A 22,564-nucleotide genomic window follows, 5' to 3' on the forward strand; every position below is an offset into this window, starting at 1 on the left:
TTGCTTAGCTTTGCAGCTTAGCTTTCAATTTTCTTCAAAGATTTTAAGTTGAAGTAATTATGGATGCAAAGAGTGCAGCAAAACATGTGTCGATGTAAGGCTTGCTTTGAAGACCAAGCAAAGACAGAGACATTGAGGGCAGTCAAACTTTTGATTTCTGTGTTGACAGATTACTTTTTTTTCTTTCAGCAATTGACAGGTTACTTGTATTAGTGTATCTGTCAGTAAGGCATGGTTAGGCATGAGATTGGTTGGTCTTTTGTGTATTTCAGTGTACAAGCTTGACTAGGAAGCCATTTGTTTTCATTTATAATAATCAATGAATGAAAGACAAGGCACATGTAGCCTTTCACATTGCAATTTTATCTATCTCTCGTTCTCTCTCTCTCTCTCTCTGCTCTTTCTTCTATGTTGCAGCAATAACTACTGATCTATTGCAGCAACCTTATGCCTTAAATACAAATTACAACAACATGGTTTTGGTTAATGGACTCTCCCGCAACTGAGGCTATAGAAAGACTAGAAGTTTGCATTCAGTTACTAAGCTTACATTAAAAAAGGGTTTATTGAAATGAAAGCAGGAGTCAGCATTGCTGTTGAATTCATGTACTTGCTTGGTTTTTCTGTCTTTGCTTAGTTGCCAGCAATCTTCCAATGGTTTATAGTAGTTATTGAGAACACTGTTTAAGATGCTATTTTAATAAATATGCTCTGTTTAATGCTATGATTAATTCTTCTTGATATTCTTTTCCCTTCTTTATAACTTGCTGCAACCATATAACACAAACCATTGCATATCCTGGAAGAAAATTTTGGCCAATAAATAAATAAATAAAAAGAGAAATTGCAAAAGGCACCATTGGTATATTTCATTTGATGTACTATAGTCTGCTCTAATATCAATCATACGCATATTTATAACAGTGACAATACCATCCTAAACAAACAGCTCACTATATTTTTTCCAATGATATTCATGCAGTTATACCAATACGCGCATATTTCATTAGTGAATTCTGTTAACAAAATTTTTTACTTACATGGTCTGAATGAAAAAGTAGGAAACAGAGCAGCTCTCTTGGCAAAGTCGGGTTATTTTTCTATCGGATAACATTTTTTGGTACATTTTCTATCTGACATCATGACTATTCTGCACTTTTGACTAATTATTTGCCTTTTGATAGTAACACTTCTTGAAACACAATTTCCAATGTTTCAGCAAAGTAGTCAAAAAGAATGACGTACGGGGTGACATATTTAGAATTGATGACCTGTTTAGTGGCGTCACCAAGTGACAGACAATTCAACTCAAAATCAAGATTCTGGATACAGAGCTGCTAATATTTTTACTCTGCAAGTATACTTGGCAGTCTGCTAAATCTTTTATTAGTTACTGGTGTTCTAGGAGCTGTACGCTAACAAGAGAAGCGTCGGTTCAGTAACACAAGAACATAAAGAAGGAACAGAAGATGGCTGAGGAGCAGCAGAGAATTCAGATTCCTAGAGTGAAACTGGGAAATCAAGGACTTGAGGTTAGATTTTGTTCTTCTTAGAATAGTCAAGAAAAGGGTTGTTTAGGAGTTGCATATAGAATGTTTTTGAGGTCATAACTGATAAGCCCTGAATTTTTATATTCTTTACAACTGTTCCTTGGTTTTGGGTTGAACTGCTGATACACAGAAAGTAAGATACTGGATTTTTTGATTCTACTCTGTAAAAAACATGCTAGAACTCAACTTTTTTAACTCAATCAGAATTTAACCATTTCAATCAAATTCACACGATTTCTTTCCCAGAACAGTATCTACTGTCTACCTGTCTCATTTCTGTTGTAAAATCCACTGTTTCTGTAGGTTTCCAAGTTAGGGTTTGGCTGTGCGGGACTTTCTGGAGCCTACAGTGATCCTCTCCCTGATGATGTTGGTATAACGATCATCAAGCACGCTTTCGATAGAGGAATCACTTTCTTCGATACATCAGATTTCTATGGACCCAAAACTAATGAAATACTGGTTGGAAAGGTAACATGCTTGGTCAAATTGTCTAGAGTATTTCCAAGTTGAATAGCAGCAGCTTCCTGATTTTGCTTTTAAATAGGAATTCATTGTTCTTGGCTTGTCAAAGGGATTCATGAATCTGTGAAACCAATACTTTTTCCAGGCATTGAAGCAGCTACCGCGAGAGAAGGTGCAGTTAGCCACAAAATTTGGTATTGCGAAAATCGATGCTACTGGTGTCATAGTAAACGGTACTCCTGAATATGTCCGGGCCTCTGTTGAGGCTAGCCTGAAGCGCCTTGATGTGGAATACATTGATCTCTACTATCAGCACAGGGTCGACACCTCCACTCCAATAGAGGATACTGTAAGAGCTGGAGCAGAAAGCATCAAAGATTTATTTCTTCCATAGATTTCCTTATATCCATACTCTCTTATTAATTGCGGGGCTATCATCTTTAGCTGGTTGAACTTAAAGTTAAGCTATTTGGATTTAACTTTCTTTCTTAGATGGGTGAACTCAAGAAGTTGGTGGAAGAAGGGAAAATAAAGTACATTGGTTTATCTGAAGCTAGCCCCGAAACTATAAAGAGAGCACATGCGGTTCATCCCATAACTGCTGTACAAATGGAGTGGTCGCTCTGGACTCGTGACATTGAGGAAGGAATAGTCCCCCTTTGCAGGTTTCTTCTTGTATCTTGAAGCATTAGAACTAAAAAAACAGTAAAAGTTACTTGAAATTCAAAGTTCGAACTCATAACTTGATAGTCATTTTCATTTCCCAAGTTATACGTTGTTTGAGAACTGGACTTGAGACTCACCCATGCAAGCCAAAGCATGAGAAATGCCTATTTAAATGTCCTCATCTCTGCAGGCAACTCGGAATTGGGATTGTTCCATACAGCCCTCTTGGTCATGGTTTCTTTGGTGGCAAAGCAGTTGATGAAAGTGTGCCTGCTGATAGTTTTATGGTATGGGAACTCATCTATTAATGGCTTTAACCTATCCTTAATCTTGTATAATGACAAGCCTTTCTAACCGGTAGCTTGGTTGACCGATTGCCAACTTCTACTTTTAAGAGATTGCTCCCAAGGTTTCAAGGAGAAAACTTTGACAGAAACAAGATCTTATATCTGAAAGTAAAGAAGTTGGCTGAGAAGCATGGATGTACCACTGCACAACTTGCACTTGCCTGGGTTCTTCATCAAGGAGATGATGTAGTACCCATTCCTGGTAAGTCCACATTCTGTAATTTTCAACATCCACTTTTCTCTTCTTGATAGCCTGCAGATATTTCAACTAACAAGACACTTTCTTTCTCATTTTGTAGGAACAACAAAGACAAAAAATCTGGATGGCAACATTGATTCACTGAGGGTGAAGCTCACAGAAGAAGATTTACAAGAGATTTGTGATGTGATCCCCATGAATGAGGTAGCAGGCGCTCTTATGCCAGATGGTTTAAGTCATCTCACGTGGAAGTTTGCTAACACACCACCAAAGGATAGCAAGATTTCAACTTAAATTGAACTGAACGATGGATGCAAAGTCTGCAGCAGAATATGATGTTTTTGGTGAATGGACTCTCTCCATCAACGGAAACTATTGAAAGACTAGAAGTTTGTGTTGAAAAGTTAGTAAGCTTTGGATACAATAATGAAGGGCTGTAGTTGGCATTGTAGCTTTGCCGTTGAATGCTTATCAGAGAAAGAATGCATTTACTTGTATTGTTTTTCTGTCTGTGCTTTGTTGGTAATAATCCGCAATGCTTATGGTTGTCAACAGCAAAGGTTAAGATGCTGTATAAGAACTATGTTTTTATTTAGTGCTCTAATAATATAATTCATCTTGGTCTCATCTTTTTTCTCATTTTAACTTAGATATCTATACATTGAGAAGAGAAAACAATTAAATTTTATTGACATGATTTCTTTTGTATATACAACACAATTAGGATAAAATGAACACTGATTTTTATTATATACAATACAATTGAGATAAAATGAACACGACATTTATTATATACAACACTATTGAGATAAAATGAGCACAACTTTTATTATATACACGTGATCAAAAAATCATGTCATGACTCAACTTCTTTTATATATATGGTTCAATCGAAACTCTTGATCAACAAAGGACCACATTAGTATTTTTAGTATCTTAGCACGATGATGCATGTTAGTCACATAACGAACGTCATATAAGCAATATATAATACATCAATTTGATCAAAATCTCACGTTAATATTTTTAAAGATAAAATTTAATAGTGTTAATATTAAAAATTTAAGTTAATAAATTGAAAAAGTACAATAACTTAATTTACAGAATTATTATTCAAAATTAAATTTATATTGCATAATTTTACATTTTAGATTCACCTTTTGTTAAAATGCCAAGTGACAAGCTCCCATTGAACAATAACCTTTTGCCCTTCGGTTAAAAGTTGTTTACCTCTTTCCTTCCCATCAATCTCAAGTTTTCAAACCTTCTCCAACTTCCAACACATTCACAATCTAAGTAACAGAACAAAAGAATTTGAATGATGATTTGATCACTTTGAATTTTTATAACTCTTAACTCGAATTAATTTCAATGATAAACTCAAAATCAATTTGAAGTGTTTATGTTCAACTATAACATGAGAATTTATTTCGATAAAAAAGATTTTGCAAAACTCACAAGTTATATAAGTCAAAATTTTGAAAAATTATTATAAACGTAATTCGATTTTTAAATTTTCAATATCAACGAAACAACTTTGAACCTTCGATTTTCTTAATAGAAAAAACCTTTAATTGAATCATTAAAACTAAATTAAAGAACACATTTCATATTATAAAAATATTTAAAAAAACAACTCAAAACATTATCGAAATATGAAATTCCAGTAAATTAAAGTTGAATAATCAAAACTGTCAAAAATAAGTTTTCAATCAACTTAATAAATTCATCTCTCTACCCAATTACAAAAACCATTAAAAAAAATTTTCCACAACCTTCCTATTGGTAGCCATTATACTGTTGAAAAATATTGAAACGGTATTAATTTTGAACGAAAATTAAAAAAATATAAAATAAAGTTAGGATTTTTATTAAAAATTAGGCAAAATACAAGAATTTCGTAATTTAAAACATAATGTTAACTTAAAAAGAAGGGATTTTCTCTCGACTTACACCCTCAATCTTTCTACTAATATTTTCTTTTCAAACGAAAGTCGGTTTTCTCTTTAAAAGAAACTGTCGTATAATGGTTGATTACCTAATAATTTTCTAATAAGCTTTTAAAATAAAAGATATTTTATTGTAAGTCTAACCCTAATTCAACAAGGGAAGTATTTGTCAAATTTGAATTTTGTGTAATACATTAGTTAATTTATCAGTTGCGAGTGCATTACAGTAAACTAATAAGAGAAGCCTCAGTTCAATAACACCAGAGCATAAAAAAAAAAAGGAAAGATGGTTGAGGAGCAGCAGAGAATTCAGATTCCTAGAATGAAACTGGGAAATCAAGGACTTGATGTTAGACTTTGTTCTTCTTAAGAGTAGTCAGGAGAAGGGTTGTTATGAGTTGCATGTAGAATGTTTATGAGGTGATAAGCCCTGAATTTGTATTAATCTTTACCAGTGTTCCTCAGTTTTTGGTTGAACTGCTGATATACAGAATGTAAGATACAGGATATTCTGATTCTACTCTGTTAAAAACATGCTAGAACTCAACTTTTTTAACTCAATCAGAATTTAACTTCCAATCAAGTTCACACGATTTCTTTCCCAGAACAGTATCTGCTGTCTAAGTCTCTCATTTCTGTTGTAAAATCTACTGTTTCTGTAGGTTTCCAAGTTGGGGTTTGGCTGTGCGGGACTTTCTGGAGCCTACAATGATCCTCTCCCTGATGATGCTGGCATATCGATCATCAAGCATGCTTTTGATAGAGGAATCACTTTCTTCGATACATCAGATATCTATGGGCCCGAAACTAATGAAATACTGGTTGGAAAGGTAACATGCTAGGTCAAATTGTCGAGAGTATTTTCGAGTTGAATATCAACAGCTTCCTGATTTTGCTTTTAAATGGGAATCCAAACCCTTAAATAAATGCATTTTTGTTTATCACATTGATACCATTTTAATTGTTACTGTTCTTGGGTTGTTAAAGAAATTCATGAATCTCTGAAACCAATATTCTTTTTTCCAGGCACTGAAGCAGCTACCACGAGAGAAGGTGCAGTTAGCCACAAAATTTGGTATTACAAAAATGGATACTACTGGTGTCATGGTAAATGGTACTCCTGAATATGTTCGCGCCTCTGTTGAGGCTAGCATGAAGCGCCTTGATGTGGAATACATTGATCTCTACTATCAGCACAGGGTCGACACCACCACTCCTATAGAGGATACTGTAAGAGCTGGAGCAGAAAGCATCAAAGATTTATTTCTTCCATAGATTTTCCTTATTTCCATACTCTCTCATTAATTGCGGGGCTATCATCTTTAGCTGGTTGAACTTAAAGTTAATCTATTTGGATTTAACTTTCTTTCTTAGATGGGTGAACTCAAGAAGTTGGTGGAAGAAGGGAAAATAAAGTACATTGGTTTATCTGGAGCTAGCCCTGAAACTATAAAGAGAGCACATGTGGTTCATCCTATAACTGCTGTACAAATGGAGTGGTCGCTCTGGACTCGTGACATTGAGGAAGAAATAGTCCCCATTTGCAGGTTTCTTCTTGTATCTTGAATCATTAGAACTAAGAAAAGAGTCAAGGTTACTTGAAATTCAAAGTTTGAACTCTAAACTTGATAGTCATTTTCATTTCCTAATTTACACGTTGTTTTGAGTACTGGACTTGAGACTCACCTATGCAAGCCAAAGCATGAGAAATGCCTAGTTAAATGTGTTCACCTATGCAGGCAACTCAGAATTGGGATTGTTCCATACAGCCCTCTTGGTCGTGGTTTCTTTGGTGGCAGAGCAGTTGAGGAAAGTGTGCCTGCAAATAGGTTTCTGGTGTGGAAACTCATCTATTTATGGCTTTCACCTATCCTTAATATTGTAAAATGACAAGCCTATCTGACTGGTAGCTTGGTTGACCAATTGCCAACTTCTACTTTTAAGGCAATTTTCCCAAGGTTTCAAGGAGAAAACTTGGCCAGAAACAAGATCTTATATCTGAAAGTAAAGAAGTTGGCTGAGAAGCATGGATGTACCACTGCACAACTTGCACTTGCCTGGGTTCTTCATCAAGGAGATGATGTAGCACCTATTCCTGGTAAGTCCACATTCTGTAATTTTCAACTTCCACTTTTCTCTTCTTGATAACCGACAGATATTTCACCTAAAAAGACCCTTTCTTTCACATTTTGTAGGAACAACCAAGATCAAAAATCTTGATAGCAACATTGATTCACTGAGGGTGAAGCTCACAGAAGAAAATTTAAAGGAGATTTGTGATGTGATCCCCATAAATGAGGTAGCAGGCACTCTTTTGCCGGACAGTTTAAGTCATCTTTCATGGAAGTTTGCTAACACACCATCAAAAGAGAGCAAGATTTCAACTTAAATTAAACTATGGATGCAAAGTCTGCAGCAGGGTATGATATTTTTGGTGAATGGACTCCCTCCAGCAGCTGAAACTATTGAAAGACCAGAAGTTTGTATTGATGAGTTAGTAAGCTTTGGATACAATAATGAAGGGCATTACAAAAAATAAATAAGCAGGCTAGTTAGGACAGTAGCTTCGCTGTTGAATGTTTACCAGAGAAAGAATGCATATCCTTGTATGGATTTCCTGTCTGTTCTTTGCTCCTAGTAATCCCCAATGCTTGTATTTGTTGACAGCAAAGGTTAAGATGCTGTATAAGAACTATGTTTTTATTTAGTACTCTAATACAATTCATCTTGATCTCTTTTTTTTTTCTCATTTGAACTTAATATATATGCACATTTCTATAGCTGATTTCTGAAATAAATTAAACGCAAAAACCATATACACAGAGGAGTAAACTTAGATAAAAAAAAAAAAAAGCAACTTAAAATGGTAAATATATTAAGGACAAAGAACAAGTAAGCTTTACCGGCACGACTTCTCTTATATATACAATGCAATAAAGATGAGACCAGATAGCTCCATCTGCAAATTGAGTCAGGACGCGACTTCTACTATGTAAAGAAAGGCTTTGAAATAGACGGCTCAATCGAGAAGTAATGTCACAAGACAATTGTGGGCATCACAGCACCAGAGGTCTAGTGGTAGAATAGTACCCTGCCACGGTACAGACCCGGGTTCGATTCCCGGCTGGTGCATTTTTGTTTTTCCCAGAGGATTTATCCTTTTTTAACTTTCACTTTTGTAGACATGCCAAGTGGCAAGCACCTATTGAACAATATATCCTTTTGACCTTCAGTTAACTTGGTTTTCCAACTACCGCTTGACTCAACTACTTCCAACACATTCACAATCTAAGTAACAGAACAAAAGAAACCAAACCAGACAGAAGTTGGAGCTGAGATTTTCAGACATGGCACAACAAGAAAACTTGTTCCAAATTCCAAGAGTGAAACTGGGCAGCCAGGGACTTGAGGTAAGATTCCAAGTTTCACTTTTTCTTCTCTTTTGATTCATTGAGCACCCATTTCAGTTTTTGTCTCTAAATCCTCACTTTCATTGGATTCATGTTTCTCTTAAAACCCATTATATGGAAAAAATGTAAACTTTTGCATAGATGGTAAGTAAGTAAACTGTGAAGGGAGAGTGATTTTTCCAGTGTTGAGTTTTTCAGGTAATCCAATGTATAAATTTAGTTGACATTAAGCTGATCAGCTGAGATTTGAGAAATGACTGATTTTGATCAAGTGGATGATCTTGTCGCCTCAATATATATTTCAAATGCGTTAGCTTTATCAAAAGGTGTAAATTTCCTAAAGTTACTTGTATTTGAAGCTTTTTCTTCTGATCTAAAACAATAACTGCAACTGACTAGTGAATGTATTAAGAAATCAAGGCAATGGAGTTTGTGTCATATGGAAAGAGTAGGAACTGCTGAAACACCCTCAATCAGGAAAGAAAGTTAAATACATTTCCCTGAAAATGAGGGTTGTTTAAGTTACCTTCACTTCTTAGAGGTTCCTGACAGTGGTAGGATCATAGGACTAATCAAGATGTTTGAGTTACAAACAGGAGCTTGTTTTTCAGTTTTCTTCTGTTCCTGATTTTTACTATTCTCTATCTTTGTTTTTCCAACAGGTGTCGAAATTGGGTTTTGGATGTATGGGTCTAACAGGAGTCTACAACTCTCCTCTCTCTGAGGAGGAAGTTATCTCAATCATAAAAGATGCCTTTGCTAAGGGAATCACTTTCTTTGATACAGCTGATGCGTATGCAGCTCATACCAATGAAGTTTTGGTGGGGAAGGTGAGCATCTCTGTGTGGGAGTTAGAAGATAGATGTTTAGAACAGCTGCATTTGGAATATTTTGTTTCTAATTGTTAATAACATGCTAAATAACACTCCTCTAAAACAGTAGTTATCCATAAGAAAATCTTATAGAAAATATATGTGAAAATGCATTCTGTGGTTCTGGTTAATGAAATGGGATAGCTACCAGTACTTGAAATGCCTTATGATGATAAATGGATAGTTTTGTGATGTAAACTGAAGAGGAGTTTATAACTTTCAGGCCTTGAAGCAGTTACCAAGAGAAAAAATTCAAGTGGCCACAAAGTTTGGCATTGTAGCAATGCAAGCTACTGGTATGATTGTGAATGGTAGCCCTGAGTATGTCCGCTCATGTTGTGAGGGTAGCTTGAAGCGCCTTGATGTGGATTACATTGATCTCTATTATCAGCATCGAGTGGACACATCAGTACCTATAGAAGAAACTGTGAGTAAATCTCTTCCTCCTTATGCTATGCAGCTGAGAAACTGATCTATCTTCATCTTTTTAAGTTGCTGGTAAAGGGTTTTGAAACCAAATTCTTCTTAAAATGCAGATGGGTGAACTGAAGAAACTGGTTGAAGAGGGAAAAATCAAGTACATTGGATTATCTGAATGCAGTCCAGACACAATAAGGAGAGCACATGCAGTTCATCCCATCACAGCTATCCAAATGGAGTGGTCCCTCTGGACTCGTGATATTGAGGATGAGATAGTCCCACTTTGCAGGTTTGCTCAATTCCCTTTCCAGGTTCTGAAGAAATTGTCCATGTTTAAATTAGATGTTGACAAATATATAGGCCAGAGTTTGATGCATTTAACCTTGCAGGGAGCTTGGTATTGGAATAGTTCCATATAGTCCCCTTGGCCGTGGCTTCTTTTGTGGCAGAGCAGTAGTGGAAAGTTTACCTGCAGGCACCTTCTTGGTATGCATATTCAACCTGGGTATCTAGCAGATCTAATATCTTTTTGTTTTTCTTTTACCCTGAAAGAAAATGAATTTTTCTCATGAAAAGTTTTGGATCTTCTTCTAATAATTTATTTTTATAAGTTGAGACAAGTTTCTATTAGATTTAATCATTTCAAGATGTTCTTCAATTGTTTCAGAGGAAATTGTTCTAGTTAATGACACAGCTTTTTCTTCTTTAACTATAAGGCTTCACATCCCCGATTTCGAGGAGAAAACTTGGACAAGAACAAGAACATTTACACTCGAATAGAAGAGCTAGCCAAGAAGCGACAATGCTCTCCTGCTCAACTGGCACTGGCATGGGTTCTCCAACAAGGGGATGATGTTGTACCTATTCCTGGTGAGAGGCTTTGTTATCATTTCCATCAGCTTATGCCACATTATGGTTAAAACGAGAGAACCGAACAAAATGTAATTAAGGTCCTTTGAAGTAGTATATGATGCCATTAATTTCCAGAAAAAATAAAATAAAATATACAGTATGTATACTATTCTAGTCTGGAACCTTCAGTGGTATTGGGGAATTCAAGCTATTAGTTTATATCCTGCCAATCTGATTAGCATAGCTTATCATTTTACAAAAGCAAGACTAGAGTTGTAATAGAGAACTAACAATCTAACAAACTTCCAATAAAGTATATAGAACATGGGGAGAGAACTTTGAAAGTACCCCAATATGTTGTGCTTCAGTTATTTTCTAACTTTTGAAATCTGATCTTGCAATCTTGGACTCATCATTCTAGAATTTAGTTACCCTATGCTATCTCTACTGCTTTTCTTTCATTATATGAACATCACTTGCTGTATTCTTACTTTACATTTGCCTTGAATTTTCGCAGGAACAACTAAGATTAAGAACTTGGATCACAACATTGGCTCCTTGACAGTGAAACTCACAGCAGAGGACCTGAAAGAAATTTCTGATGCTGTGCCCATTGATGAGGTAGCAGGCGATAGAAACTATGATAGCATGAGGAAAGCATCATGGAAGTTTGCAAACACACCACCAAAAGATTTTGGGGTCTCAGCTTAAGACACTTGTGGTTGTTGTTCATCTCACTTGGAAACAGGTGATGAATTAGGCAATTGAATTTGAAATGGTTAAGGCATGTTCATGAGCTGTTTGTATCATGCATCGAAAACATTTGGCCAGAGACCTTTATGAGCTGCTAAACCATCTAAATTTATGGAAATGATATTACTCTGATTGCTTAGAATTGTCTGCTTGGGCGAAATTATGATGAACTATACCTTAATCCAAGACCTAACATCAGGCTCAAACACCAGAGCAGAGAATAGATCTATTTTCTGAGGCAAATATGATATCAATATGAGGTAAATCCATAATGTTATGTGCTTGAAGAAAGTGCAGCCATGAACAGAAGCTAGTGATCATTACAAGAGTATTGTCTAGCTGAGAATTAAAATTTCTAGTAAGCTACAAATAAAAGTTTACGCTGCAGAAGAGGTGTGCAAGCATTTCAATGGTGGCCTAGGAGGCCACTCTAGCCACTTGACACCTTTACTTATAACCCATATTTGATAGTTAAAACAGTGGTTGAGAAATAAAGTCTAAATTCTATGTTAAAATACCCAATTTATGGCTATACCTATCAGGTGTTACAGCCAAACATGAAATGTGAAGAACTATTCACAAAGCTTCATGTTCCACTCGTTCAGGGTTCAGCCTCGGAATTGGAAAGTGGAAACAAGCAGCAATTATGTAACTACCCTTTTCTTCAATCAGCATCAAAAGACAAACTATAGTCCACCACTCAGGAGCATTGTTGGCTCCAAGCGCAAGATAGCTTCATCTTCACATAGCTTTGCAATTTCCTCCTCTGGCAAGGTTACCATTACCGTCCGTGCAAGCGCTCCTTCTGGTGAAGGCATCACCATAATCAACCCTTCACCCTCCACATTCCCCACATGGCATGCCACATGAGCGGGTCTTACATTGTCCTCAAACATAGTAGCATACATCAAGGATTGATCCCCATTAATCATATGTTCCATGCTAACACAGGTTAGTTCAGGGCCATACATCCTAAAGGGCTGTGCATACTTCCCGCCCTCTCCCTTCCGTGATTCAAGCCAATCCATCACAGACAAAATCTCCTCTTCCTTCATCCCTGCAATGTGGCCATGCACTGCCTCCGCCACGTGTCCTAACTCACCAGGAATCAGATCTTTTTCCCCCAATGACAGCACTGAAAAATGCAGTGCATTGCCAAAATAGCCATAAGAAAGTGGTTCTTTCAACAGCCTCCTGAAGTCTATGCAGATTGAGATGGAGTGTGTATGGTCATGTTTAGAGCCATTTAAACGCGCAACAGGTATCCAAAAGAGTGCAGCTAGAAGATCAAATGGGGTAGCATCAGGGCACGTAACATGAATTTCTGATAGGCATTTTTTGATTACTGAATTAGAGAACTTAAAGGCGGTTGAGGCCATTTTCACCGAGGGAGCTTCTACAAATGACTTGGCTACATAGTGCTCAGCTGATTTACTATCACTAACCGGAACTGCTCGGCCATGGAGTGCAGATGAGAAGACTGGTGGATATACAATGGCTTGCTGACGGTGAGCCTCAGTCCAAGTCTTAAAGAATAGGACTAAAGAGGTTAGGTCAGCATTCATGTGGGAGCAGTTTAATCCAATGGCTACACCCCCTCCTTCAAGTTCAGTGACCTGCAAAACCAGACCAAAAAAAAGTTGGTGTCTTAACACTGCTATTAAAGTTGGCAGTTGATTTACCAACTTGAACCAATCAACAATTATTACAGAATTACTCGTTGCTTCTGCCAGGAGTTAACAAAGTAATATTAAAATACTATAATGGAATTATACAGATCTGCAAAAGTTGACAGTAAGTTTAGCTGATCTAGTACTCAAAAGCTATACTCTTTAAGAAAATTTAGTCAGAAAGTTTAAACTTTAAACCAGTACCAATAATCAAGAAAAACCAAAATGTTAAAACATCTTCTATGATAGAGACTTCCAAAACACTCCCAGATACTTTCTTTTTCTGATCAAATCCAACCAGTTCAGACATAAAAACAACTAAATAACATGTCTTTGATGTACAAAATGTATGTTTATCAAGGTTAAGGAGCAATGAACATTCATCCAATGTAAAAGAACTCTGGGTTTGGCACATCTTAAAGTTAAAAAGTACATGAAACACTACCTGAATACGAAAAGGTGACCACGTATTTGGATTTTCAGGCATGTCCTCCCAAGCAGCCAAATCTCTCTCCTCCATCCCATTACCATATCTCAACCATTCATCAATACCAACGCTCACTTTAGCCCTCAGAACTCTAACTCCAGAATCATTACACTTCACTTCCCAATTACCAGACTCCCCTCGGGTCAACCGACCCGTAACAGTAGGGTACAACGAAAGGGTCTCAGAGAGTGACACCCTTATCGGATCCAAGTCAAATGATCCGAATGGATTTTTCTCATAGTAAAAGACCAGGTGCAAACTGTGCTGCCCCATGGCTTGGTCCAATGGAGTTAACAGGTGAGTCTTCCCTGGCTCCACTGGCTTGCTAGACACTGCCGTTAACTTGGAGTGCACGTTAACCCTGCTACTTTGCTCACTCATTCTCACAAAATCGAAAGAGAGAAGAAATATTGGGAGAGTTTACAAGTTTCTATGGGGAGACACTAGCAGACACTTACAGCAACAAACAGTAACATAGGTAGAGACCTATTAACCTGATCCTGATAAGCCCAGTTTTGTAGTTCTCGAGGAAGAGGAAGGCAGAGATTAAAGAGCGAAGCTGGGGGTTGGTTGAGCTTTGAGTTTTAAAATTAATGAAGATCATTAATTCCTAGCTTGCAGGTGTGGCACAATGAACACAGGACTGTGACGAATTATGTTGCACAAAGTTCAAGGCAAGAGCTCAAGAACGTGGGATTCAAAACATTATGGTTCAAGACATACACCCCATAAAGCTAGAAAAAAAATTCAAACATTAAAGATTTCAACTGCATTACTGATCTCCTCCACCTGAGCATTTAATTTAATAATAAATACATATATTTTTAATCTCATGATTGAATTTAAATTTTTTATATATTTTTCTAAAATAACTACGCAAAAAAGATATTTTTTAAAATAAAAATTATAACTTGTAAATCAGATTTTTATAATAGTACAAGAAAATATGGAATTATGCAAAGGTGGGCCTCACAATTTTGAGTTGGCACACTAGAAAGAAAAAGAACATAGTCAAGTTTTAAATGCAAGGATGGCTGGAAATCATAATCACTTTAACAGAAAATACTTTATAAAAATAAAGAATGTTTTTTGAAAAAATAAATTAACCAAGCTTGTCAGAAAATTATGAACGGGTCAAGTTGATTTATGGGTCGATCCAAAAATAAAATTAAATGTCCAAACCCAAAGTTATTGGGAAAAATATATTGGTATGGGCTTATGCCTATCCATGGAATCCAAGTCATGGCCCGTACATGGAAAATAACAAATAGAGAAGGTATAAAGATTAAATAAATTTTTATGTTTTTATTACATTTAATTAAATTTTTATATTAAATTAAATAAGTTTTTATAATTAATTAATTATTATTAATTAAAATATCATTTGTCATTTATATCTACATAACATTAACGTAGAAGGTAAAAAATAACAAATAATCTTATTATCATGCTAAATTAACATGTTATATTATCATCAATTATAATATGTCAATCTGTTATATCATTTTAATTATAATATGTTAATATATCATATTAGTATCACTTGACATAAAATGACAAGTGATATTTTAACTAAATTAATCAATAATGATAAGGATTTATTTGGTTTAAAATAAAAATATAAAAAACATTTTAGTTCCAACTAAAATATAAAAAACATTTTAGTTCCAAATAAAAATATAAAAATTTAATTAATATAATAAAAACATAAAAAAATATTTAATTTTTTTTGGATATTATATAAAAAAGAAAAGGTGAAAAATTTAGAAAATGACAATTTCTTTATAAAGTGAATTTAAAAATTATAACTTTTTTAATAAAAAAAACACACTATCACGTTAATAAAATATGTAAGTTTTTACAAAGATCTCTCTATTTGCATGATATAAGATTAACGTGCCCAACATTTTTATTGCCTAATTGGATGACATTTTCATTCTATCGATCAACTTATTATCTACTTTGATTACGTTTTTGTCACCTCATTACGAAATTTGATGATATTTTTATCACCATTAATTAATTTATTTATATTTTAAAAATATTTAACATAAATAAAATTTAAATTAAATTTGTTTCGATATTACTTTGTCACGGGATATCAGTCTCTTCCAAAATACTAACCTTATATGATACGCAGCGTTACACATAAGCTTTCTGGGTTCCCCTCTCGATACGCTTGACTTATATTGAAGAAGAGCACAAAAGCCTTAATTTTTAAATAGGGATGAAGTTGAAAAAGTTTATGTTTATTAATAGTGAAGTAGATAAAATCGAAAAAAGAAATTAAAGTGAAAGGGAAAAAAAATAATAATGGTGGCTCGCGAGTTCCTGGTTCGCCATGAGGACTTGACTTTCGCCGTCGATTACGACACCGACGACGGTTTCGAAGTCTCTCTTCTCTCGCTCAGCCTACAAAAGCTTTTCTTTATATTTTTGTTTTGCTTTCATTTCTCTCTCTAGAACTTTCTTTTTTTTGGAAATTTTCAGGTGTTTCAGTTTCAGCTCTTCTCTCTCACTTCAATCCCTCCCGATGAGCAAAAGGTCAGACGACTCTCTCTTTTTCTGACTTTCTAATGAAAGTTGTTTTTGATGTTTGGTTGTTGATGGTGCAGATCGTCGGGGAAGATGATGATCGAATCGTATCAGACAATTCTGATCTGGCCGCCGTTTCGGAGAAGCTCCGATTGGTGTCGATCGCCTCTGAGAAGGAGAAGGAACCGGAGAAACAGGAAGAAACGACTAGTAGTGGTGGCGCCGGTGCCGGGAACTTCCATGCTGGAAGCTCCGTGACGTCCGATGAGGAATTGGCGCGAATGTTACAGGTTTTGCTTCTGGATATTGAATCAATCAAATGCATTTGTTTCTTAACTATGAATTGTTTTAAAATTTTATAATTTTTCTGGATTTTTTTCTTGTTAATCTTAGGCAGAGGAAGAAGCGCTGTTGCTTCAACACTATGCAGCAGGTCAAAATAGTGGGCCATTTGAAGAGAAAATTCGGCCTTATATTAGCCAAGTTCTCATGGTACTTTCATTTATTTCTTGTTTCTATATATGTGCAAATTTGGATTATTAATATGGTTATTAGTTCATTTGGTTTTTGAGAACATGTAGGAAAAACCTAATTATTAGTGTATTAGATTTTAATGCGCCATAGGTAGTTCATAGACTTTTGGGAAAAGAAAAAAGAAAGAAATTGTTAGGAAATGTAGGAAAATGTAATAGAATGATATTTTGATCATGGGCTTTTTTTTTTAACTTGTTAGACTACAATGGAAGTAAAAAGATCGAACTTCTTAATGTTAAACTTTCACTGCAAGAAAAAGAGGATAAATGACTTTGTAGAATATTATGACAATGGGTAGATGGGATATGTTTGCTATTTTCCTCTACTATTGATCAATTATAGATGGTTAGTACTTAGTAGCATAACTTTGATAGTTTGTCTATTGATGTAGTATGAGGATCCTGTACGCCAGGAAGCAGCTCGAAAGACAGTTCCTGTAGATAATCTTGAGGAGAAAGCATTGGTTTCTTTGGCCAAGGTGAGGGCTCTGAACTTATGGAATCTGGAAGAAACTATGCAATGTAGAAAATGTTAGGGAGTGCCTCTGCCCTAAAATTTATCCTGGTATCAACCAAAATATCAAGGATCAATGATCCCATATCATTTTCCCATTAGGAAATATTTGAGAGCCTTTTAGTGTGCACAATCTTGCTGTCTGTCAGTGCTGGTATATTTCAAGCACTTCCAGAAAAGGATGCCTTTGATTGTGATTTATTTGAAATTGCTTTTACTCCTTTTTTCTTTGTGTCTTCTTTTTAGGGGAAACAAAGTTTGATATGTGACTTGATCTTAATTAATGATCAATGATGGTTTTCTTTTTAAATTGACATTGCATTTTGTTATGTATGAGATTAAGAATCATCACATCTCTAGATTTTATTTTGCAATGACATCATGCTAATCGTTGATTTTGCTAAATATGCTTTAGGAGGGGAACCTTAAACCGTCAAAAATCGAACAAGATCATGCTTTCCTGTTCCAGCTGCTTTTCTGGTTCAAAAGATCCTTCAGGTTTTTCAGTTATTTTACTTTAAACGGTTCTGTACTTTCTCATAAACTCAGCAGATCTAACATTTTACTTTCTATAACTTTTGTGGTGTTCATTTCAGTAAGTTCTTGAGTCATTTTCCATGGATGGAGTAAATAAGATTAGGGCTGACCTTTAGCTTTGCATTTTTCTCAGACTTTATATAATGGATAATGTGTAATATATCCTATTATGAATAAAGCTTATAGGAAAGGTAGTTATTTGGTTACCATGCAAAGAAGGCAGGATGATGCTTGTAATTCCAAATTGACAGAAATTGTGTTCTCTATTTTTATACATTGCTGATTCTTCAATTGATCTTGCAGTTGGGTTAATGCACCTCCTTGTGATGGTTGTGGCAATGAAACCACAGGTCAAGGAATGGGCAACGCACTCCCTTCAGAAATTCAGTTTGGAGCAACTAGAGTTGAACTTTATCGGTCCGTGTATAGAGCAGTTTTGTTTATAATTTTTTATCTTTTTTAATTCATAATGGTCAATTTGGAACCTCTTGTTTAGTTTATTCTATGTTTCCATTTAGTGCTTCCTTGAAGCCTGCTAGATAGATGGTCAAGGTCCTTCCTTAATACTCTGGCAACTGAAGTAATTTATACTTTCAAATATCATCTGAAAGATTTGAATTTGGCATCCTGTGTTACAGTTTGCTTGTAACACCTGCTTGCATGAGGGTTTGACATTATAGATAATGATATTTTTTTCTCACATTTGGCCAGATTCAAGTCCTTTCTCTGCTTTATTCACTGAAGTCTTTGTTAAATGAGATCTTGAAACATCATATGAAAGGAATTAAGTAGGTTGATATGTATTGGTTGGCTCCCTATAGTCTCCTTTGTTGTATTCACAGTCATAACTTGGGTTTTATATATATATATATATTTGGGGGAAGGGGAATTTGAGCCCTACTCTTTTTGAGAGGGAGATCATGCACCAACCAATGAGTTAAATGCTCGGGCACTCAGGGTCATAACTTGGTTTCTGATTATTGTTTGTTAAAAATCGAAGTTTTTTTTTTTGGACAACTGCAGTTGCAATTCTTGTTCAAGAGTTACTCGGTTCCCACGCTACAATGATCCACTGAAGGTATGAAACCATACTAGCTTGATATGATATGATTTTTTTCTTTTTTGGGCTGAGAAGTCTTTGTTTCACAAATCTTTCTCCCTTTTACATTTGCAGCTTGTAGAAACAAGGAAGGGGCGTTGTGGAGAGTGGGCCAATTGCTTCACATTGTATTGTCGTGCTTTTGGCTATGAATCTCGTCTGGTTAGTCATTGATGGATGCAATTCAGTTTCCAATCCAATTTTCTAACACACAACTCTTTCTTTTGCTGAAAAGAGTGGTTAAATTGATATAAGATAACAATGAAAAACAGTGTCACCTAGTCTACCGATGATGTATTTTGATGCATCTTCAGCATATACGTAGCTGGAATTGTTTTGATCTGAAGCTCTGGAAGACAGGATATTTGTAATATCTACTAAATAAAAGGGAAAAAAATTCAGTGAGAGAGGAATAAAAAGATTTAGAAACTCAGGGAAGTTAAAACTTTAATTTGAAATGATGAGAATGTTTTAGCTGGATGATCTAGATTCTGTTTGTACTTGAAAAAATAGGTCAAACAAAGAACATGTTCAAGATAGCTTTAAAAAATTTGGAAATGTCATATATGTTTTTATATAATATTTGGATGCCTTTGTTGTTGTAAATGGAACCCATTTTTAGCTTGTAAAGTTATGGATGGCTCCTTTGCTTATAATTGTGATCATTGAAGCTATTGGTTCTGCAATACATGGACTATGGAATCAATATTTCTGGTGGCATGGCATGAAACTGGATTGTATACTTCAGCTATGTCTTTCCACCAGATAACATTAGTACAAATGCGTTTGCAGATGTTACACAAAAACATGCAGATTAAGTTAAGGGCTGGCAACTTTGTGAACAGCAGCACATTCATACATAGTTGTATGCATGTTATTAGCTCTAACTGGTTAATGATGAGATTCCTTGGCATTTTGATAATTTGCTTTGTGGAGATCTGGTTGCTTGAGATGATGATTTGTCTGTATACCAATTGTTTATTTCCAGGTCCTGGATTTTACAGACCATGTTTGGACAGAGTGTTATTCAGAAGTTCTGGGAAGGTAAAAAGAACTCAAAATTTGTGCTTTTAATTATCTCTTGGAAGGGATGCCAACACTCTAATGAATAGGCTAAACTATATATGGTCATGTCACTAACCAGTTCTGCATATTTTTGTACAGGTGGATGCATCTTGATCCTTGTGAACCAATATATGACCAGCCACTATTATATGAAAAAGGGTATCTCTCAGTTGAACTATTATCCATGTTTCAGAACAATTTCTTTTATTTTGGTTTTTGATACTAGACAGTGTTTATTTTGTTAAATGCTTCCTTTATTACAGGTGGGATAAGAAATTAAATTATGTAATTGCCATTGCAAAAGATGGAGTTCATGATGTCACTAAACGTTACACAAGGAAGTGGCATGAGGTAATTTTAAAATTGTAACTGTGATCATGAGAGCTTTTATTCCCTTCAATCCTTTTTTCTTTCTCATGCTTAGAATGATAATTTTTACATTATTATGAAGAACCATTCTTCATCTTTTTCATCATCACCATTGTTTTTTCAGGTTTTGTCTCGACGAACCATTATCACAGAGTCCTCTCTGGTATCTGTTCTCACTTCAATGAGAAGAGAATGCCGAAGAAACTATACATCTGAAATTCTTTCTGTACTTGAAGAACGTGACAACATTGAAAGGGAAACAATGGAGAGAGATTTGCATTCTACTGATGATGCTTCAATCTCGTTACCTGGGAGGCAAAGTGGGGATAAGCAATGGCGCATTGCAAGATCAGAACATGGCACTGATTCTCTCAGTTTGTCTTCTTGTCCGGTTCGTATATGCAGAGATGAGCATGTGACAAGAATCTATAATGCATTTCGTGCTATCCTTCGTAAGTTTGTTGAGGATTCTTTAATTGTATCCAAAGGTGTTGAAGTTCTCAAGATTTTAAGAGCAACGATTGTAGATCTCAAGAAATTACCTTATAAAAAAAGGAGAGCTTCTTTAAAGTCAAACTCAATTGTTGGAACGTCTTTGGTGCATCAGTTGCTGCCCTCTTTTGGTGAATTGCTCAATGCTATTTCCCTAAAGAGTGAACTGGATGCTAATGGCAGTGTCAGTGTATGCTTAGCTGGTGACCCTGTTAAAACTGCTTTAGCATTGCCTGTTGCCTTGCATGCTTTGGATGAATTGATCAGTGATCTTAGCAAATGTGACAACTTTAGTAAAGATTCTCTATCCTTTCCTCTTCTGAGATTGAACAGAATATGTTCTGGAGCAGTCCTTGCAAGTGGTGAGGAGCTTCCTGTGGGGATTGTAAGTAATAACAGCCTCATATTTTATATCTAACACTGGAGTATGAAGTGTCTGTATGTGCTATAGAAAATATCTTTAAATTTCTACCCTTGAAAAATTTCAGGCCACAGCAGCATTTGACGGAACTCGCATGTCTAAATGGGAGGAACCTAACGGTGCTAGAGGTATTATGAACAAAGAGAATACTTGCTTTTGTCTGCTTATTACTCAATCATATCAAACCCTGATGGAAGAAAATATACTGTGAGATTTTTTTTTTATGACTTGAGGTTTGAATACTTAATGTACAAGCCTTCTTCACTCCTTCTGCCCTCCTAAGTAGAAGACTTGGTTCTGCATGATGTTGATTTGGGAAATGTATTAACATTTACTGGCTAGGTTAATCTGTTACTGCAGCTGATATGTTTTTATTTAAACACCAACTATCTCTCTTACCATCAAATGTCATCTTGTAGGTTGTTGGATCATGTACAAATTATCAGCCAACATGCAGGAACTTGTTGCATATGAGTTAATGTCAGCCAATGATGCTCCAGAAAGAGATCCAATGGATTGGTATGATTTGCTTTTATGTCTGTAAGCGTGGCCTTTGTTGCTATATAAGATAGAACTTAGATGGTGTTTTCTATCTGCTCATAATCTGAACTGTGGTTTTTACCATTTTAATGGTCAATTAGAGTTAATAGTCTACCAGGGGGTAAACATACTTATGCATTAATCTCACTTAGCCTTCAAATTTTTTATCTTTACAGGGTAGTGGAGGGAAGTAATGATGGGGGATCTAGCTGGCATGTTTTGGATAAACAAACTTCTCAGGTGTTCAATAAACGTTTTCAACGCAAAACATATAAGATACGATCAACAGGATTCTCATCAAATACTTTCAGGTGAGCTATGTGTGTTCATGGTTTGTTTCTCATGCAATTTAAGTTCACCCATCTTGAAACCTTTGTTTACCGATATCATGGATTACAGATTTCGATTTTTGGCGGTAAGGGACATTCAATCAACCTCTCGGCTGCAAGTAGGTAGCATTGACCTCTATGCTAGGGAAAGTTAATGTTCCGAAGACTTCTGATGGTTATCATTACAAGTGAAAATATTTCTTTTAGTCGGTTTAGCTTATATTCATGGCTTCCCTATCTCCTCCAACCAGTAATGGCTTGGTGAAGAATATGGCTTAGTGGAGTATTTGTTGTTGTGCTGATAAATATTTGATGATTCAAAAACTATGTGCTACGTTGTTGCCCATGTCAAATGTTTGCATAAATAACTGCTAGACCAAAGGAAAACCTATATGAAATAAGCTTATCTTCTATCTATCAATGTCACTATCTACTAGTCTTTGCAAAGCCAGCTAGAGGATGCCTTTGCATGTTTCAATACCAGAGGAAT

At 35.5% G+C, this 22,564-nt stretch overlaps 5 protein-coding genes and 1 non-coding gene across 6 annotated transcripts; 5 read left to right on the top strand and 1 right to left on the bottom strand.

Moving 5' to 3' along the window:
• LOC18600216 (probable aldo-keto reductase 1) lies at nucleotides 1,302-3,854 on the top strand. Its single transcript, XM_007030534.2, has 7 exons — nucleotides 1,302-1,532; nucleotides 1,854-2,021; nucleotides 2,161-2,364; nucleotides 2,508-2,680; nucleotides 2,872-2,968; nucleotides 3,077-3,230; nucleotides 3,328-3,854. The coding sequence occupies exons 1-7, from the start codon at nucleotides 1,470-1,472 to the stop codon at nucleotides 3,519-3,521; spliced, it is 1,053 nt and encodes a 350-aa protein (XP_007030596.2). The 5' UTR covers nucleotides 1,302-1,469; the 3' UTR covers nucleotides 3,522-3,854.
• On the top strand, nucleotides 5,428-7,920 carry LOC18600217 (probable aldo-keto reductase 1). Its single transcript, XM_018120782.1, has 7 exons — nucleotides 5,428-5,525; nucleotides 5,839-6,006; nucleotides 6,203-6,406; nucleotides 6,551-6,723; nucleotides 6,916-7,012; nucleotides 7,121-7,274; nucleotides 7,372-7,920. The coding sequence occupies exons 1-7, from the start codon at nucleotides 5,463-5,465 to the stop codon at nucleotides 7,563-7,565; spliced, it is 1,053 nt and encodes a 350-aa protein (XP_017976271.1). The 5' UTR covers nucleotides 5,428-5,462; the 3' UTR covers nucleotides 7,566-7,920.
• Nucleotides 8,238-8,308, top strand: TRNAG-GCC. Its single transcript has one exon. It is a non-coding gene; the product is annotated as a tRNA-Gly (tRNA).
• Nucleotides 8,425-11,630, top strand: LOC18600218 (probable aldo-keto reductase 1). Its single transcript, XM_007030536.2, has 7 exons — nucleotides 8,425-8,586; nucleotides 9,249-9,416; nucleotides 9,682-9,885; nucleotides 9,995-10,167; nucleotides 10,268-10,364; nucleotides 10,595-10,748; nucleotides 11,248-11,630. Exons 1-7 carry the CDS (start codon nucleotides 8,524-8,526, stop codon nucleotides 11,439-11,441), a joined length of 1,053 nt encoding a protein of 350 aa, XP_007030598.1. The 5' UTR covers nucleotides 8,425-8,523; the 3' UTR covers nucleotides 11,442-11,630.
• LOC18600219 (protein ECERIFERUM 26-like) lies at nucleotides 11,729-14,173 on the bottom strand. The gene is made up of 2 exons (XM_007030537.2): nucleotides 13,599-14,173; nucleotides 11,729-13,099 (listed from the first exon to the last, which is right to left on the bottom strand). The coding sequence occupies exons 1-2, from the start codon at nucleotides 14,019-14,021 to the stop codon at nucleotides 12,170-12,172; spliced, it is 1,353 nt and encodes a 450-aa protein (XP_007030599.1). The 5' UTR covers nucleotides 14,022-14,173; the 3' UTR covers nucleotides 11,729-12,169.
• Nucleotides 15,817-22,525, top strand: LOC18600220 (peptide-N(4)-(N-acetyl-beta-glucosaminyl)asparagine amidase). Its single transcript, XM_007030538.2, has 17 exons — nucleotides 15,817-16,031; nucleotides 16,131-16,184; nucleotides 16,256-16,465; nucleotides 16,569-16,667; nucleotides 17,101-17,187; nucleotides 17,638-17,720; nucleotides 18,063-18,176; nucleotides 18,783-18,837; nucleotides 18,934-19,020; nucleotides 19,847-19,902; nucleotides 20,023-20,082; nucleotides 20,187-20,274; nucleotides 20,417-21,169; nucleotides 21,273-21,333; nucleotides 21,625-21,724; nucleotides 21,922-22,056; nucleotides 22,145-22,525. The coding sequence occupies exons 1-17, from the start codon at nucleotides 15,954-15,956 to the stop codon at nucleotides 22,227-22,229; spliced, it is 2,205 nt and encodes a 734-aa protein (XP_007030600.2). The 5' UTR covers nucleotides 15,817-15,953; the 3' UTR covers nucleotides 22,230-22,525.

The sequence above is a fragment of the Theobroma cacao genome, chromosome 5 (assembly GCF_000208745.1).
Source record: "Theobroma cacao cultivar B97-61/B2 chromosome 5, Criollo_cocoa_genome_V2, whole genome shotgun sequence".
In the NCBI taxonomy this organism is placed as follows: domain Eukaryota; kingdom Viridiplantae; phylum Streptophyta; class Magnoliopsida; order Malvales; family Malvaceae; genus Theobroma; species Theobroma cacao.

Excerpts from the sequence above, each read along its gene's own strand:
- LOC18600220 (XM_007030538.2), top strand. The coding sequence starts at position 15,954 with ATGGTGGCTCGCGAGTTCCTGGTTCGCCATGAGGACTTGACTTTCGCC. Across the intron at positions 16,668-17,100 it reads ATATTAGCCAAGTTCTCATG|TATGAGGATCCTGTACGCCA; the intron begins GTACTTTCATTT and ends CTATTGATGTAG. Across the intron at positions 20,083-20,186 it reads CCACTATTATATGAAAAAGG|GTGGGATAAGAAATTAAATT; the intron begins GTATCTCTCAGT and ends CCTTTATTACAG.
- LOC18600217 (XM_018120782.1), top strand. The coding sequence starts at position 5,463 with ATGGTTGAGGAGCAGCAGAGAATTCAGATTCCTAGAATGAAACTGGGA. Across the intron at positions 6,407-6,550 it reads CCACTCCTATAGAGGATACT|ATGGGTGAACTCAAGAAGTT; the intron begins GTAAGAGCTGGA and ends TTTCTTTCTTAG. Across the intron at positions 7,275-7,371 it reads TGATGTAGCACCTATTCCTG|GAACAACCAAGATCAAAAAT; the intron begins GTAAGTCCACAT and ends CACATTTTGTAG.
- LOC18600216 (XM_007030534.2), top strand. The coding sequence starts at position 1,470 with ATGGCTGAGGAGCAGCAGAGAATTCAGATTCCTAGAGTGAAACTGGGA. Across the intron at positions 2,969-3,076 it reads TGCCTGCTGATAGTTTTATG|AGATTGCTCCCAAGGTTTCA; the intron begins GTATGGGAACTC and ends TCTACTTTTAAG. Across the intron at positions 3,231-3,327 it reads TGATGTAGTACCCATTCCTG|GAACAACAAAGACAAAAAAT; the intron begins GTAAGTCCACAT and ends CTCATTTTGTAG.
- LOC18600219 (XM_007030537.2), bottom strand. The coding sequence starts at position 14,021 with ATGAGTGAGCAAAGTAGCAGGGTTAACGTGCACTCCAAGTTAACGGCA. Across the intron at positions 13,100-13,598 it reads GGTCACCTTTTCGTATTCAG|GTCACTGAACTTGAAGGAGG; the intron begins GTAGTGTTTCAT and ends CTGGTTTTGCAG.
- LOC18600218 (XM_007030536.2), top strand. The coding sequence starts at position 8,524 with ATGGCACAACAAGAAAACTTGTTCCAAATTCCAAGAGTGAAACTGGGC. Across the intron at positions 8,587-9,248 it reads TGGGCAGCCAGGGACTTGAG|GTGTCGAAATTGGGTTTTGG; the intron begins GTAAGATTCCAA and ends TTTTTCCAACAG. Across the intron at positions 9,417-9,681 it reads ATGAAGTTTTGGTGGGGAAG|GCCTTGAAGCAGTTACCAAG; the intron begins GTGAGCATCTCT and ends TATAACTTTCAG.